Source organism: Zootermopsis nevadensis, unplaced genomic scaffold (genome assembly GCF_977971745.1).
Source record: "Zootermopsis nevadensis isolate Lab colony 2312 unplaced genomic scaffold, Znev_1.0 Znev_ptg000001l, whole genome shotgun sequence".
NCBI lineage: Eukaryota > Metazoa > Arthropoda > Insecta > Blattodea > Termopsidae > Zootermopsis > Zootermopsis nevadensis.
The window spans coordinates 5,473,193-5,488,321 of NW_028259133.1; the positions used below are offsets into that span (position 1 = coordinate 5,473,193).

At 38.3% G+C, this 15,129-nt stretch overlaps 1 protein-coding gene across 7 annotated transcripts in view; it reads right to left on the minus strand.

Moving 5' to 3' along the window:
* stan (Protocadherin-like wing polarity protein stan) overlaps positions 1-15,129 on the minus strand; it is a 124,744-nt gene that overhangs the window by 53,741 nt on the left and 55,874 nt on the right. For all 7 annotated transcript variants that reach the window (XR_015537074.1, XR_015537083.1, XM_087355817.1 and 4 more), the window contains exons 14-23: positions 13,887-14,604; positions 12,292-12,503; positions 10,324-10,540; positions 7,502-7,701; positions 5,526-5,675; positions 4,947-5,121; positions 3,731-3,856; positions 2,352-2,586; positions 647-851; positions 267-379 (exon numbers count right to left, since the gene is read on the minus strand). Coding sequence is in view for 5 of the 7 variants with exons in the window: in XM_087355817.1 (XP_087211943.1) it covers positions 267-379; positions 647-851; positions 2,352-2,586; positions 3,731-3,856; positions 4,947-5,121; positions 5,526-5,675; positions 7,502-7,701; positions 10,324-10,540; positions 12,292-12,503; positions 13,887-14,604 (2,351 nt within the window). In the remaining 2 variants the exon portion in view is untranslated. The remainder of the gene's footprint in view (positions 1-266; positions 380-646; positions 852-2,351; positions 2,587-3,730; positions 3,857-4,946; positions 5,122-5,525; positions 5,676-7,501; positions 7,702-10,323; positions 10,541-12,291; positions 12,504-13,886; positions 14,605-15,129) is intronic.

Genomic DNA, 15,129 nt, shown 5'->3' on the forward strand with positions numbered 1-15,129 from the left:
TTATTAGCATCTCCTTTGAACTGTGATTCTGCATTTATATAACAGTTCGATAAACTTAAGAATTTTCAATCAAAATTTCAAATTTTTCAAACCATAAAATGTATCCAGATTTTACAGAAAATTTTTTCAAGTACGAAAACCTGCTATACTTTTAGACTATAAGACAAATGAAGATTTCAGGCAGCTCATTTCAGTAAATAATGTGCAACTTACCACTTATAACATACGGTAAATGCATAATGTATTTTAAACATATATATGCATACCTGCTCTCAAGAACCTGTACGCTTGTATTGGCACATGCCCACTCAGAACCAAGCTGGGGTCCATATTTTGTTGCCAGCGCTGTATCACAATCATCAATACTCACTGTTGCACTCTGTAAGGAAGCAATTTCAATTAAAAATTTGAAGCCAAATCATTCCCAGCTATTGCATTTTTAACTTTTAACAGCATAATATTCCAGCTACTTCATCACATAATTATTTCATGTTACTAGATGGTAACTCTTTGCGCAGTGGCCGATAATCAACATCACACATGGAACATCACTGTCAAGATACTTAAAATAAAAAATCAATGTAGTTAATACAGTATTATAAGTCACCATTTGCTGTAAAAGGGACTTAAATGTAATTTCTCTAACCTTATTGAAGTAATGCACAGTGACGGAATGCCAGTTCCCATCACTCACTCTGCCCGGCAGTGAAGCCACTGTAGTAGTGACATTGGACCCGAGAGAAAACGAGAAGCGTATAGCACCACCAACAATCTCCAGTGCGATGAAGTCGTGTTTCTCATTATAACGGCCATTGTAAAGGAGCAACCCAGAGTCAGACTGAGTGGCAAACCTAAACAGTTGTATACAGAAGTTAGTACATAATAAATAAAAGGACACAGACTCAAATACTGTATATACAATTCCCTGATGACACTGCATTATATCCCATAACTGTAATGTATATAAGCAATAACAAAACTAACTCTTTGATCCTCACTAAGTAACTAGTCATACTAATAATATATTGTCAAATATTCATGGACTGAGACCACATAGCAGGCTGACTCAGCTGTGCAGAACCTCTATGTTCCATAAAAGGCAGAGAATTTCTTAAGTAGCTGAGTGTATCAGCTTCACAAGATGGACTCTGTTCCATAAAGTCAGTTAGTTAATAACTCATACAACCACTGATAGAAGACAGCATCAAGATCACATCACTGGTCTTTCAAAGGATGTCATATTACCAGTGATAGATGGTGTGACCTAGCTCCTCCGAGGCAAATCCCCTTAGAGACAATCCCAGATGTGGCAAGTTCACGGTGGTCTAACCAAAAAGGGTGCAAACCCAGGGGTGTCCAAGCCACATATACATGAAAGCTTGAGGGGCAAGACACTAGAGTGTAAGCCTGGAGGTTGGCAAGCTGTGAGACATATGCATGGGTAGGGGCTAAGAAAAGAGGACCAAGCATTCCACACTCTGGGGAGTAAGAACCCTGGGAGGGCAAGCCCTTGAGTTAATTTCCTAGGGTGAAGCCTCAGTGGAGGCTATCTGAAAGATGTGAAAGACAGGCATGAATGGGCCCATAAGGTTCTCTGCTTACATAAACCCTTAAAATTTTAAATTCTGGCATTTCAGGGTCAACTAAATAGAAGTTCTCATTATGAACAGAATATTGGAACTAGTTGATATGTTAAATTATCTAATGAAAGAAAAATACTTGGATGTGAAACTGTCAGTTATATCAAAATTTTTTGATAAAGCTTTAAAATCATCTTTAGTTCGAAACATACAAGAATCTGCATTTATAAAGCACTAGCTAATCAAGAACTTCATACAGCAGTGAATGTTAAGCCACAGAGAGACAGGGAAAATAGCATCTAAAATGCATTTTGTGAGATAGCGAGATACACGGCAACACACATCCTATTTAGGTACAAATGGAATGAAAACATAATGACAATATTAAATATTTCAACAATAATCCATTTTTACACTATCAAAAAAAGAACAGAAAAAAACTACCTTGAAGAAATAAAATCATAGAAGTATTAACTGATGGGAAAAAGATACATCGGCAGACCTCTTAAAATATTTCACTTCATTTTACAATTCTTGCTTTAGTTCCAAACATAATGACTTTAAAATCAATGATATTGAAGCATAGTATATTAATATCTTCTATTCATAAATGACATATACTGAGCACACACAACATTTACAATAATTTCTTGTAGTTCAAAAGCAATTATTTCACACGTTATATTCAATTATATACATGAATACCTTACAGGCAGCTGTACGTCACAATTAGATCTGGCAGTGATTTGTAACTAATAATTACTGTCATACCTCAGTTTGATGTGCAGGCGATGACGCTGTCTTAAGGACGGGAAAGTCAAAAATGAAGCCTTGGAGAAACTTCTGCTCCGAAGTTCACAGAGTTTCGTGTAGTGCTCAGAACCACCACTAGGAGAGCAATTTTCACACAGGAATCCTCCTTTCACAAGGGGAGAGCACGTGGAATGAGAACGGCATATTCCAGGTTGGCATGTGTCCAGGTTCATGTCTATCTCACAGTTCCTCCCTACAAAATAATGTACAGATTCAACGGTAACTAATTAAGCACTGATTTCTTATAAGTGGTGGTTCTTCAAAATAAGAATGGAAGCCTGTGAGCGTTAAATTATTAAATCAGATGCCATGGACCGGATAAGGAATACTTTTGGTTTGTTGGTGGTATGAACAATACCCAAAACAGATTACTAGCACACAACTGGTCGTCATAATGGACTTGAAAAGGCAACAGAAAAGGAAAACTTTAGTGACATCTAATGACTTAAATATTCACGGCTTCAATGTTGTATTTGGTACCTAATCATTTCTGACATAAGTAATGTCATGTGGTTTTACTTTTAAACATTTAACACCATGTATTCACAAAATGTCAACTATCATACACTAGCCTATAACAAAGATGTTAAAAGCAACAATAAAATTATGTATGAACTTTATATAACCTATGAAGTAAATAATTCCAGCATCAGCATGAGAAAACTCAATAAATGCTTGAAGCAGTAACACATCACCAGCTAAAACAACATCTATTCTTTTTACTTTATATTCTGCTTTCTCTACAGAAATATTGCCCCACCTGGCAAGTTCCATATAACAGAGTATTCTGTACGTAATTACACTTAATCTAAATTAAAATCTTTCCAAATGAATATACCATGGGAAATATTAACAAGAAAAAGACAGCTCAGCATAAACATTACAAATGAAAATAGCATTCACATACTATTTTCACTTTAAAATTTATCCATCATTTGTTTAATGGTTTTTTTCAAGTCTTCAAACTCACAACACTTCAAAGAATAAATCTTCCTTCATCTTCAGGTAGGAAGAGAGATATCTACTATGTTGGATCCGGTAGACCAAACTATTTCCAATATGTGGCCCACAGATAAAAATAGAGAGGCATCTACTCTGTTGGATCTGATAATTATGTTATCTGTGGCCCACATATCAGAAACAACTTAGTCTACCAGACCCAACACAGCAGGTGTCTCCCTTCTCATTGCAGATGAATGAAGATGCATCATTCCATATGTTGTGTTCTTTAAGACTTAAAAAAACATTCAACAAATGATTAATTAAGTCCGAAACTAAGAAAACAGTAATATAATACAATCGCCAAAGACATTTAGAAAAGAATAACATTCACTTACCTGTAAAACCTGGTTTGCATATACAGGTGTAACCTCCCTCTTTCCTCTGACACGTACCTTGGTTTCCACATGGATTTGAATAGCACAGATTTACCTCAGTATCACACAGGTAGTGCTCTCGGCTTCCTGCACAATGAAGTAATTACTTCAGAAGAAGACATAAAATAAACTGAGAAGGACTATTCAACAGCCTCAAACAGACTATGATACTCAGTACTGCATGAAAGATACCTGATGAGACAATATAAAACACAAAACAAGCACGAGACCTGGTGAATATGAATTCACATACATTGCAGACAAGCACTGTGAAAGTGAATATTCCTCTGAGCAGCCAAGCCAGTAGTATGTGAGGCCCACATATGTACAGTGTTAGTAGCTTCCACCAGCTCCTAAACTGCATCATAAGGCACACTTGTAATTTCTAGAATATTCCCAAAGATACCCAAACAATCATAAGCCTCTTACATGTTACGGAAGAATGCATAAATTTGTAAAACAGTTATGGGACCTATAGACCCCACAGCAGCCAATCAGTTCAGTGTAAGGTGTCTGGTGGCAAGTTGTAAGTCAAGAGTGACAAGGTGCGGTTGATTGTTGGCCAAGAGGTCCACATCTGAGGTTAGCTCAACCAGGCAGCCCAACAGATAGGCATTCTGCCCCTCCAGAAGACAGAAGCAGAATCCAGTTTCCAAAATGTTGTAGTTTTATAATTTCATTATGCGAACAAATGACAAAGTCCGAAAGAAGAATTTTACATATTATAATACACCGCTGGAAACTTTCAAACTTCCTCTGCCGAGTCTGAGATCCTGATTTGATTCTTGGCCCAAGACCAATGTTCCTGACAGGTTTTTGTGCATTTCCTTAGTCATAAACAGGCTGGGAAACACATATCATAAAAGCAACAGGGAGCAGTTTGTTTAAACGGTGCATTAAAAATCTGGTATTAAATGGCTTGGTTACTTGAAACAAATGGAAGATCTAATAGCACAAAATGGCAACAGAATTAGGAGGAGGGCAGAGGTGAAGCAGAGAGGAACAGAAGTAGACAATAAAGAAGAACAAGTGTATTTTGTACAATTTCGAATTCTGCTATATGAAGGTCCTGTTATAGAGAGGTTGGTTACATGAATAGAGTGCTATAGACAGCTTTCTTATATGCATATATTTTGTTATAGTTTTAAATGGCCATGCTCTGAATCAAGTAACTAACCTGTGAATCCTTTAGGACATCTGCAGGCAAATGTTGTGACAGGATAAATGGGTCGAAAAAGGACCGTATCACTGGAAATAAATCCTGATGCATTGCCAAACTTCAGTACTGTGAGACATTCTTCATAGTTGAGACATGGCTCTCTAACACACAGATTGTCATCAAATGGTAACACCTGCATAAAAACAACACGCACAATATACAGGTCCACCAATTTCTTTAATTTGTAAACTTTTTCCTTCTTTCTGTGATTGAAAATTGAACCGAAACAATAGATTTAAATTTCTAATTCAACCAGCTTTACTTCCTTTGAGCTTTACCACAAAATACAAAACTTCTGAATTTTGAAATTTAAAGCAAAAATATTATACCAATCATAAATAATCTTTTAACAAAACAGAAAGGTGTTAAAAATTAATAAAACAAAAACCTTAACATTGCAATATTCTAAAAGCCTTAAAACAGCCACTACTTTTTCATCATTAAAAAGGAGTTTGTTACTTTGTTATTACTGTTATCCATTACTGATCAACAAGCAAGGTAATGAATCAATAAAAAAAAACAATATAACTCATTTACCTGCACAGTTGACAGTCTTGCTAGAATTGCTCTGTTAAGGTATACCCTCTCTTGAAGGAACTGTGGAGAATAGAATTCCCCCTCATTCAAATCCGGCCTTCGAGCAGAGAAACTCACATTCAGTATTTTGGCATTAACATCAGTGTCATCCTGAAGTCAGAAAAAAATACATCAAAAAGGCATAAATTCACCCAAATTTCATGGAAATGATTACTCCCACACATTAAATATTAGTACATGATCTCATGCTAATCAAACCAATAAACATTTGCCACTACAGTGAAACCTCTATCCATCGTTCCCGGAACTATCGTTTTCCCGGATGCATCGTCCGTTTTGTTCGGTCCCGAATACATCCCATATAAAATAATGTTACATTTTCCCGCTTCTATCGTTCCTCGAACTATCGTTTTATCGCATCGATCGTTCAAAAATCTTAGTCCCGGCCCACAATTTTCCCGCAATGATCGTTTCTGAGAATTTAAAATGCTGGGTTTTGAGATAAATTAATACCGAAAGACGCACAATGTTTTTGGAATAAACAGTAGCGGTAACCTGTTATGTCGCCCAACCAGCACAGATTCTTTTGGAATGAGGGGTCAGCGGTGCAGGGGTGATAGTTGGAGTGAATGGCGGTGCCCATTGTCAGAAATTTTACGATTTTAATTTGGGTGCACTCATATTTCGTTCCAGCGATGCCAGATGGCATGTGCAGTGTGAATTTCTTCACAAATGTTTTTATTATAAGTACAAAGAAAAGGCGAGCGAAACTTTTTCATTCTTCTGGTTCATATCGTGTCTTCTACAGCTACGTTTCGTTGAGTTCGGCAGTAATAGTACTTCCATTTTTCCTGTTATAGTCCGCGAAGGTTGAGGGAGAGTTGAAGAAGAGCGAGAAACGACGAATGCGAGCCCGAACTTTGCCGAGTTTTGCCGAAGCACACGCTGCATTGGCAAAAGTGAAGTCGTTCGTTTATGCGCATAATATTAGTGAACGTGACGAAGAAAGCATTTTGAACGTGGAAAGGGCTCTGTTTGGCCTAAAACGTAAAGTTTCGACAAACCAGTTGTCCATTAAAGACTTTTTTGGTAAAAAGAAGTAACTTTGAAAGAGAAACATTGTTTGTTTTTTTAAAATTTTAATGCTTTCCCGCATCTATCGTTTTCCCGCATTCATCGTTTTTATTTCCCACCCCCGCCGAAAACGATGCATCGAGGTTTCACTGTAATTCTTGAGTACCCAAATAAACATAAAACAACATTACATGCATGAGATCTGAGGTTTCTTACAGCAATGAAAATTTTGACTATGTTCTTGTGGCTTTTAATGCTGTGTAGTATAGTAAGAATTGCAAATGGAGGTGACAGGTTTCTCCAAACATATGACACTTCCTAGAATACCACACATTGCCACAACCCAGTCTACCCATGTATCATCAGCAGATTCCGATTCTGAACATCTGCACATGAACCTCTGAGAACACTCCACTGCTGCATTTGATGTGACAAAATGTATTCTTGTTTCTGCTTCTAATAGCATTTCTTTGCAGAAGTTTCAGTTAATAATTCTATTTGTTTTGGAGCCGGGATAGCTCAGTCAGTATAGTGACTAGCTATGGGCTGGATGACTGGGGTTTGACCCCCGACGGGGGCAGAGGATATTTCCTCTAGCCTCTGCGTCCAGACTGGCTCTGGGGCCCACTCAGCCTCCTACCCAATGGGTATTGGGGTCCTTTCCTGGGGGTAAAGTGCGGCCGGGGCGTGATGCTGACCACTCACCTCCATCTAGTGCCGAGGTCAAGAAAGAGTAGGAGCTATACCTCCTCTCCCACCCCCCCACCCCAAATGACCTACATGGCATGTAGTGAGACTGCTTTACTTTATTGTACTTTAACGAAGGAAAAAATAAAGACAGAAACCAATGGAGGAACACTGCAAACTAAAGATAGCTTCACAAACTACACAGTCTTGCTCACCTGTATGCTGAAGACAAAAATGCTATCTTTTGGGCATGGTATGATGGCTGCCAAGCCTTCAATAAAAAATGTCAATAGCGGAGAAAGGAAAGCCTCCTCTGTCATGTCATCTAGACGAATTGTGATAGAGTTGAAAAGCATCTCCTCCGTGACCAGACGAACTGTCAACTGCATCAGTGCCTTCACTTCATTTACACCATCTATAAAAATGTACAAATCTTTTAAATTGGAAATAAAATAAAATTTGTGACAAAGTACACTGCAATGTACATACTGTTTTTCCCAAAAGACAATAACAATAAGGATATCTGAAGTGCTGGCAACACAGTCGATGAGTGCACTTGTATATCACCATCATCCAGACTTAGGTTCCACATTAGCACCAAACCGTACAAAAGCCTTAAATGTACTATAAACGTTTCATTAAATATCATTTTATTTGTAAGACTTGAGGTTCTCACAGCGGTGAATATGAAGATTTCTGTCTTCTGGGTTATTGCGCTGTGTAGTCTGGTCGATGTTAACCAACGTTTCAGAGGTCATACTGCCTCCGTCATCAGGGCGATGAATATGCCAATAGCCATCGAGATCGAACTTCATCCTGATAACTTTAACAGGGAAGATGGACTTCACCTGAGCCGGTCCTGGAAGCCTCTGATCCACACACTCCGAGGACTCCGAGAACGAGCAAGAGTGCGCCGCCAGAACCAACCAGACCAGTAACTCGGCCCCTTTCAGGGCCTTTATCCATACAACTACACTCACCTTTCTCTCTCTACTTTCTCTCCCTCTCCCACCCTCGCCCACGTGCTACCATTGGTCCACTCCCATACCTGCTCCCATTGGCTCGGGGCAGGCTACACCTTTCACGTCCCTGCCTATAAAATCCAACTCCTCACACCCTATTGGCATATTCATCGCCCTGATGACGGAGGCAGTATGACCTCTGAAATGTTGGTTAACATCGACCAGACTACACAGCGCAATAACCCAGAAGACAGAAATCTTCATCATTTTATTTAATTACAATGTTCTGCATTTCACTTAGTATATCCAGTTTCATGTAGAAAGTAACAGTGAACATACCTTATTTGCATGTGTATAAGCCACACTTCTTTGACTGGGGTATAGTTTATACATAAAAACTACGAGGTGCGATCGGAAAGTTTCCAGACTGTGTCAATAGAGGGCGAACCGGATGTAGTACGAGCTTCTGCCGCTAGGGGGTGCGGCCTACATTCATAGTGAATCAGTGTGCCAGCTGGCATCATCGAATTAGCATTTGTTTCTTAGTTACGGGAGTTTTGGTAGTGCATTACACCGACCCTCCTGCGATTTCGGAATGGCGGATTTTCATGAACAAAGAGTGTGCATCAAATTTTGCCAAAGACTCGCCAAAATGGCTACGGAAACCTATGAAATGCTAAAGCAAGCATTTGGGGAGTCCGCAATGGGTCGTGCACAAACTTCTGTGTGGCATTCACGTTTTAAAAATGGCCGAACCTCTGTCGATGATGACGAGCGTTCTGGACGACCATCTTCGAGCACAACGCCCGAAAATGTTACGAAGATTCAGCAGGCCATTCACGAAGATCGACGTCGTACCATCAACGACTTGTGCGACATTGTTGGGATAGGCTATGGGACCTGTCAGCTGATTCTAAAGGACGGAAGCGGCCTTCAAAGTGGCGCAACCACAACTGGCTGCTGCATCATGACAACGCGCCAGCGCACACCGCCCTCAAAGTTCGGCAGTTTTTGGCCTCAAACACCATGGCCGTCATCCCGCACCCTCCTTATTCGCCGGATTTAGCTCCGTGTGACTTCTTCCTCTTCCCAAAGATGAAAATTCAGCTAAAGGGAAGGAGATTTGAGACGACAGAAGAGATTCAGACAGAATCGCAGATGGTGCTTGACAGGCTGACAAAGAAAGATTTCCAGGGATGCTTCCAGGCTTGGCAGCGGCGCTGGGATCGTTGTGTTCACTCCCAGGGGAACTACTTCGAGGGTGATGGATGAATTTAATACCTGAGATAAGTGTACGGGTTTTTATAGGCGCAGTCTTGAAACTTTCCGATCGCACCTCGTAGATCCTAAAAAAAATATTATTCTGTAGAAGACTAAGCCTGCTATGCTGGTATTATATGTTGTGAAACCCACAGTAGAGACTGTTAGTGCTTCAGAGAAATGAAAATGTAAAAATGAATTTGCCAAGAATTGACGCACTGTTGTTATTCACTGGTAACACTTTCTCTCTAAAATTAGTCATATAAACAAAACAAAAAATTACTTTAGTAAAAAAACATGACAATAACATTATAATTAGCTGCTCTTAACTGAAGTACGTTACTTCACTACAGTGTTTTCTGGTTAATTGGGACACATCGGGACTAAGAACACTTTGACCCAATTATGCAAAGTTCCACATAAAGAGTTAAAAAAGTTTGTTCTCTAAGATTTGTCCCAAATTAATGGCTGCCCTGATTAAACAATGGCCAAACCAGAATCTACTGTATCTACACTTCTTCATTATAAGTCAGGTCCTCTTGGTGGCTTTCTTTGTCGGACTGATACCACAAAAAAATCAACCTCACTCCAATCCATCTTGTTAGAGATACCATTAACTTTAAAGCTTCCACAATCATACTTTGCAAAATAGATGACCAAGCTTAGAGAATCTAGGTAAAATCTAGTGTGGTGTACTTATGAGATATTATTTATTCCAAATTCTTGACCCAAAAATATAGGTGCAACCTATACACATGCAACTATGATATTTGTTCTTGATCATTTACACATAATTCTTAACATTACGTACTTACCTGTGACAGATACTTCCATGGTTGCCAGTTTTGGAACATTTGTATTGAGTTGAGGAGACAACATTATTTCTCCTGAACTAGAATTCAGATGAACAAGATTTGCATTATTGCCCGAGAGTATCCTGTAGTTTAACTGATCTGACACATCTGCATCAAAAGCGGGGATACGTCCAACTGGTCCAGAAGGAAAACAGTCACGGAAGTTATTGAATATCACCTGCAAGAGAGCAAGAGACAGAACAAAATATAATAAAATGCTGAACAACAGAATTTCATTCCACTCTTATCAGTATAAGAGTGGAATGAAATTGCCCATTGCCACTTTCAATTTCTGGGCATTTAATTACACTATTGAAATATAAGTAAAGTAAAGTAAAGTAAAGGTGTCCCACTATACGCCATGTAGGCGCTTGGGGGGTAGAGCCAGTATAGCTCCTACTCATTCTTAACCTGAGCACTAGATGGGGGTGAGTGTTCAGCATCACACCCCAGCCGTACTTTATCCCTGGGAAAAGACTCCGGTACCCATTGGATAGGAGGCTGGGTGGGCCCCAGAACTGGTCTGGACGCAGAGGAAAAATCCTCTGCCTCCGTCGGGGATCAAACCCCGGTCGTCCAGCCTGTAGCCAGTCACTATACTGACTGAACTATGCCAGCTCATCTATTGAAATATTAAGCACCTACAACACACACACACATATATATACACATAGACGCTTCAACAATTTATATAAAATATGTACGCAATGTTCATATAAGCACCCAGCACCTCTGAGAGTACAGTATCTTTAAAAGCAGCTCTTTCTTCATGTACCTAAGAACAAATACTGTAGATCAATAATCATTTTAAACTCATACAGTGTGACAACCCATCCACTTAAAAATTTTACAGTTTAAATATCTGTGTAGATATTACCAGTTTCTCCCTTCACATAATGTTTCAAACAGCACATTGCCAGAGATCATACCCATAACCTCCTCCATGCACATCAATCATTTGGTACAGTACAACCTTCTTCTTCTTCTTTTATGGCTCTGCGGTCCATAATCGGTCCATGGCCTTCTCAATTCTCCTCTCCTAACACCTACCTTCAAAAACTCTAAGTCTGGAGAAATACGAATGTTTCATCAATCATTTCTGTCAAAAACTCTTCTGTACTGTAAAAGCCTTCTTGACATGAAACTTTGTCTCTGCCATTTTTGAACTGTCACAGCTACCCTCACTAAGACAGTCAAGTATACATTTTTAATACAATTCATTCAAAACATCACATTTATGGTCAAGAAGACTGTCGATGATTCCCTTTGTTGTTCCCAACCATAATGAAATATGATAGGGATTTACAAAGTTGCAAGGAAAGTCTCTTAAATGACAACAGAATAGCATTAAATGATGTGCCAACATAAGAAAAGCAAGAGAAAATAAAATAATCTTTAGCTACTATATACACCACAAATTCATCTAGAAGTAGACAGAAATGATAGAAGTCACACAAAGTATCTTCCATAGTAATTCTCACAACTAGTCCGAGATGAATGGCATGGAAATAATGACAATTACAGACTTGTATGCAATGTATTAATACCATGTCTTCCCTCTGGTTTTTAACTGCCTCAAGATACTTCATTAATGAAATGCCATAACAAAGGCCAGAATGAAACATAATAAACCTAGATAAACCTATATCATAATTATGCACACCAAATCACCAACCTTTAAAATTAATTAAATATGCTGTCATAATTTCATGCTGTTCTTGAAATACAGTAGATTCCAGTTAATTGGGCCATCAGTTAATTGGGGCAGCCATTTATTTGGGACAAATCTTAAAGAACAAACCTTTTTAACTTTTTACGTGCGACTTCACATAATTGGGGCAGCTGCTTAATTGTGCCAAAGTCATGATGTGTCCCAATTAACTGGAATCCACTGTATTAAATAAACAATTTCAAAAGATGTTTTGTTACCTGAAAGTCACGAAGTGATGGAGCATTGTCATTCACATCTGTCACTAGAATCTCCACATGGGCATCAGTTCTGAGTGGTGGTGAAGCAGCTCTTACTACCAGATCATATTTTTTGTGAGAGGATTCATAATCAAGATCCACCATGGTCACAAGTTCAGCTTTGTCACTTCCTGGCCGAGTTACAAGCGAGAAACTGTTGCTGTCATCACCACCTACAGAAAATTAAACAAAATACATAGAAAGAAATCAAACAATAAAATATGAACAGTGTTTGGCAGAAACATACTAAACACTTTTTTTAATTTGTTGATAAAACTGTTCCACCAAAGTCTGGGTTGTATATAGGTATAATGAATAAAATGGTGATGGTATAATTTGTTGCCTTTAAGACTTAATGATTCTCGTCTTGTTTGTCATCACTTCAAGAACATAAAAAAGTAAAAATGGATGCATAATACAATAAACTATAAACAAAAGAGACTGAAGGGAACTCAGAAAGTTGAGAACATTGTGTTTGTGTGCCACATGGACTAACAAATTTACTTACAAGATAGCTGTAATTACAACCTGACTCATGGCTACATAATTTTGCTAAGACCTAAAACTGTTGTTCACCAAGGTAACATAAGAATACACATAAATAATTCTATAGTCTTTTATGGAACATAATCCTTTATTATAAAGTTCCCAAGAGCCTTCTACTGAACCAAATCATGAGCCAGATGCATCCAGTCCACAGCACCACCATACCCTATTTCTTTAAGATCTACTTCAATATAACCCCAGCCCACTTATGAACATGTCTTCTAATTCTTAGATAAATGTAATCACAGATTGCTTGCTCTGCTTTAGCAATACTTCCTTACCCCAAATAAAATTAACAAGTTTGTGAATCCCAAAATTTAATTTTTTACCTAACATATAATATAAACTGAAGCACATAAAAATACAGCAAATTCAATAAATATACAAACATACAATGTCAACTGTACCAGCAGTTAACACAAGAAAAAGGATTCTTATATTTTTAGTTACAAACTGAAATATTCAGAATCCTGGAAAGTATTGCCATTTATTCACCATGGCTAAAAAATTGTATTTATCTGTCAAAAACCACCATATGATATGTAACAAAAGAGGAAACTATCATTCATATAAACTTCCAAATACAAACACTGATACAGCACTCTTCTATATAATGCCACCCTTGCATTATACCCATGAAAGCCTCAGAACAGATATTTCCTATGTAACTTCAAAGGAAATCCCCCAGTTAAACACCACCAAAGCCAACTGCCATTAACCCAACTTCTGTGGCTTGTGGTGTGTAACACATCCTCAAGTTCAACATATACACCCGTCAGCCACTTCACAAGTTTCATTCCACCATTTTGCTTTTTTAGCATAAATGTGAGTCATAAAGCAAGCCACAGCTCATAAGGTACAGAACTGGACTGACTGTAGTAACTAATAGGAGCCTAACAATTAAAACTTTAAAAATAGTTTTATATATGGTATCAAAAAATGTATAATCTCCTGCCATTCTACCCTAAGTGCAGTCACCTGGTCCTTGCTATTCTCATTATGAGACTCACCGATGATAGAATACTGCACCACTGCATTAGGTCCTTCATCAGGATCACGTGCATGAATTTCCCCAACTGTTGATCCAACTGGCGAGTTCTCAGCGATGTACATCACAATTTTATCACTGTCAAATGCTGGAGGTGAATCATTCACATCCTCAACTTTCACTCTGACTTCTACCGACCCACTTAAACTTGGTGACCCTCTATCAATTGCATAAGCTATTAGATCATATACAGCTACACTCTCACGATCCAATATTTTTGCTGTCCTTATCACTCCAGATGTTGGGTCCACAACAAAACTTCCATCACCAGAACTCTCAACAGCCAAAGCATAGCGAATTCTTCCATTAAGGCCCATATCAGCATCAGTAGCAGATATCTGCACAACACTAGTGCCAACCAAAGCATCTTCAGGAACTGATCCAACATATGAAGGTTTACGAAATTCCGGAGCATTGTCATTGACATCAGAAACGATTATCTCTACATCTGTCGTATCTGATAATGGAGGAATGCCACCATCTCTAGCAGTAACAGTTAACAAGTAACCACCAACAGTTTCTCGATCAAGGGTTTTTGTTGTAATGATAGCACCGGTCTGTGGATTAATGGTAAATTCAGGAGTTGATGAAGAGTCTACTGTTCCAAGAGAATATGTTATCTGAGCATTCTGACCAACATCCCCATCAGATGCTGCAACAACCAGGATAGTAGTACCAACCTGAAACAATTATTTAAGAAAATAATATTCATACCCCTTTGACATTCACTGTTACAAACTCCGTCTTCCATATGGCAGTACTGTGTTCGATACTAAGAGTCATCACTTTCTGACCACTGACTAGCAATTCTTATGACATTTTACTAATAAATAATTACACAAATCCTTTCTTATAGTCCTCACTAAGCACACCTCATAACCAACCATATTTCTTACATTTATCACAGAAAAATGTATGATTATAATTCTTTTCTAATTTATTAAAATGTAAATACTGATTTCAACTAAGTAACACACCTAGCAACCTTTATCTGCATACAGAAAGTGACAGTGTCATGAAAATGGATTATGAATCATATACTTTGGAATATTGTTCAATGTGTGCACAGAAGATGGGTTATGCATGTAGCATTAATGGCTGAACTATGAAACATACGATACTTCAGTACAAAAACCTTACTGCAAGAGATCATTTGAGATATAAGAGGCAAAATAATAACAGGATCTTTATCAAACAGGTTATAA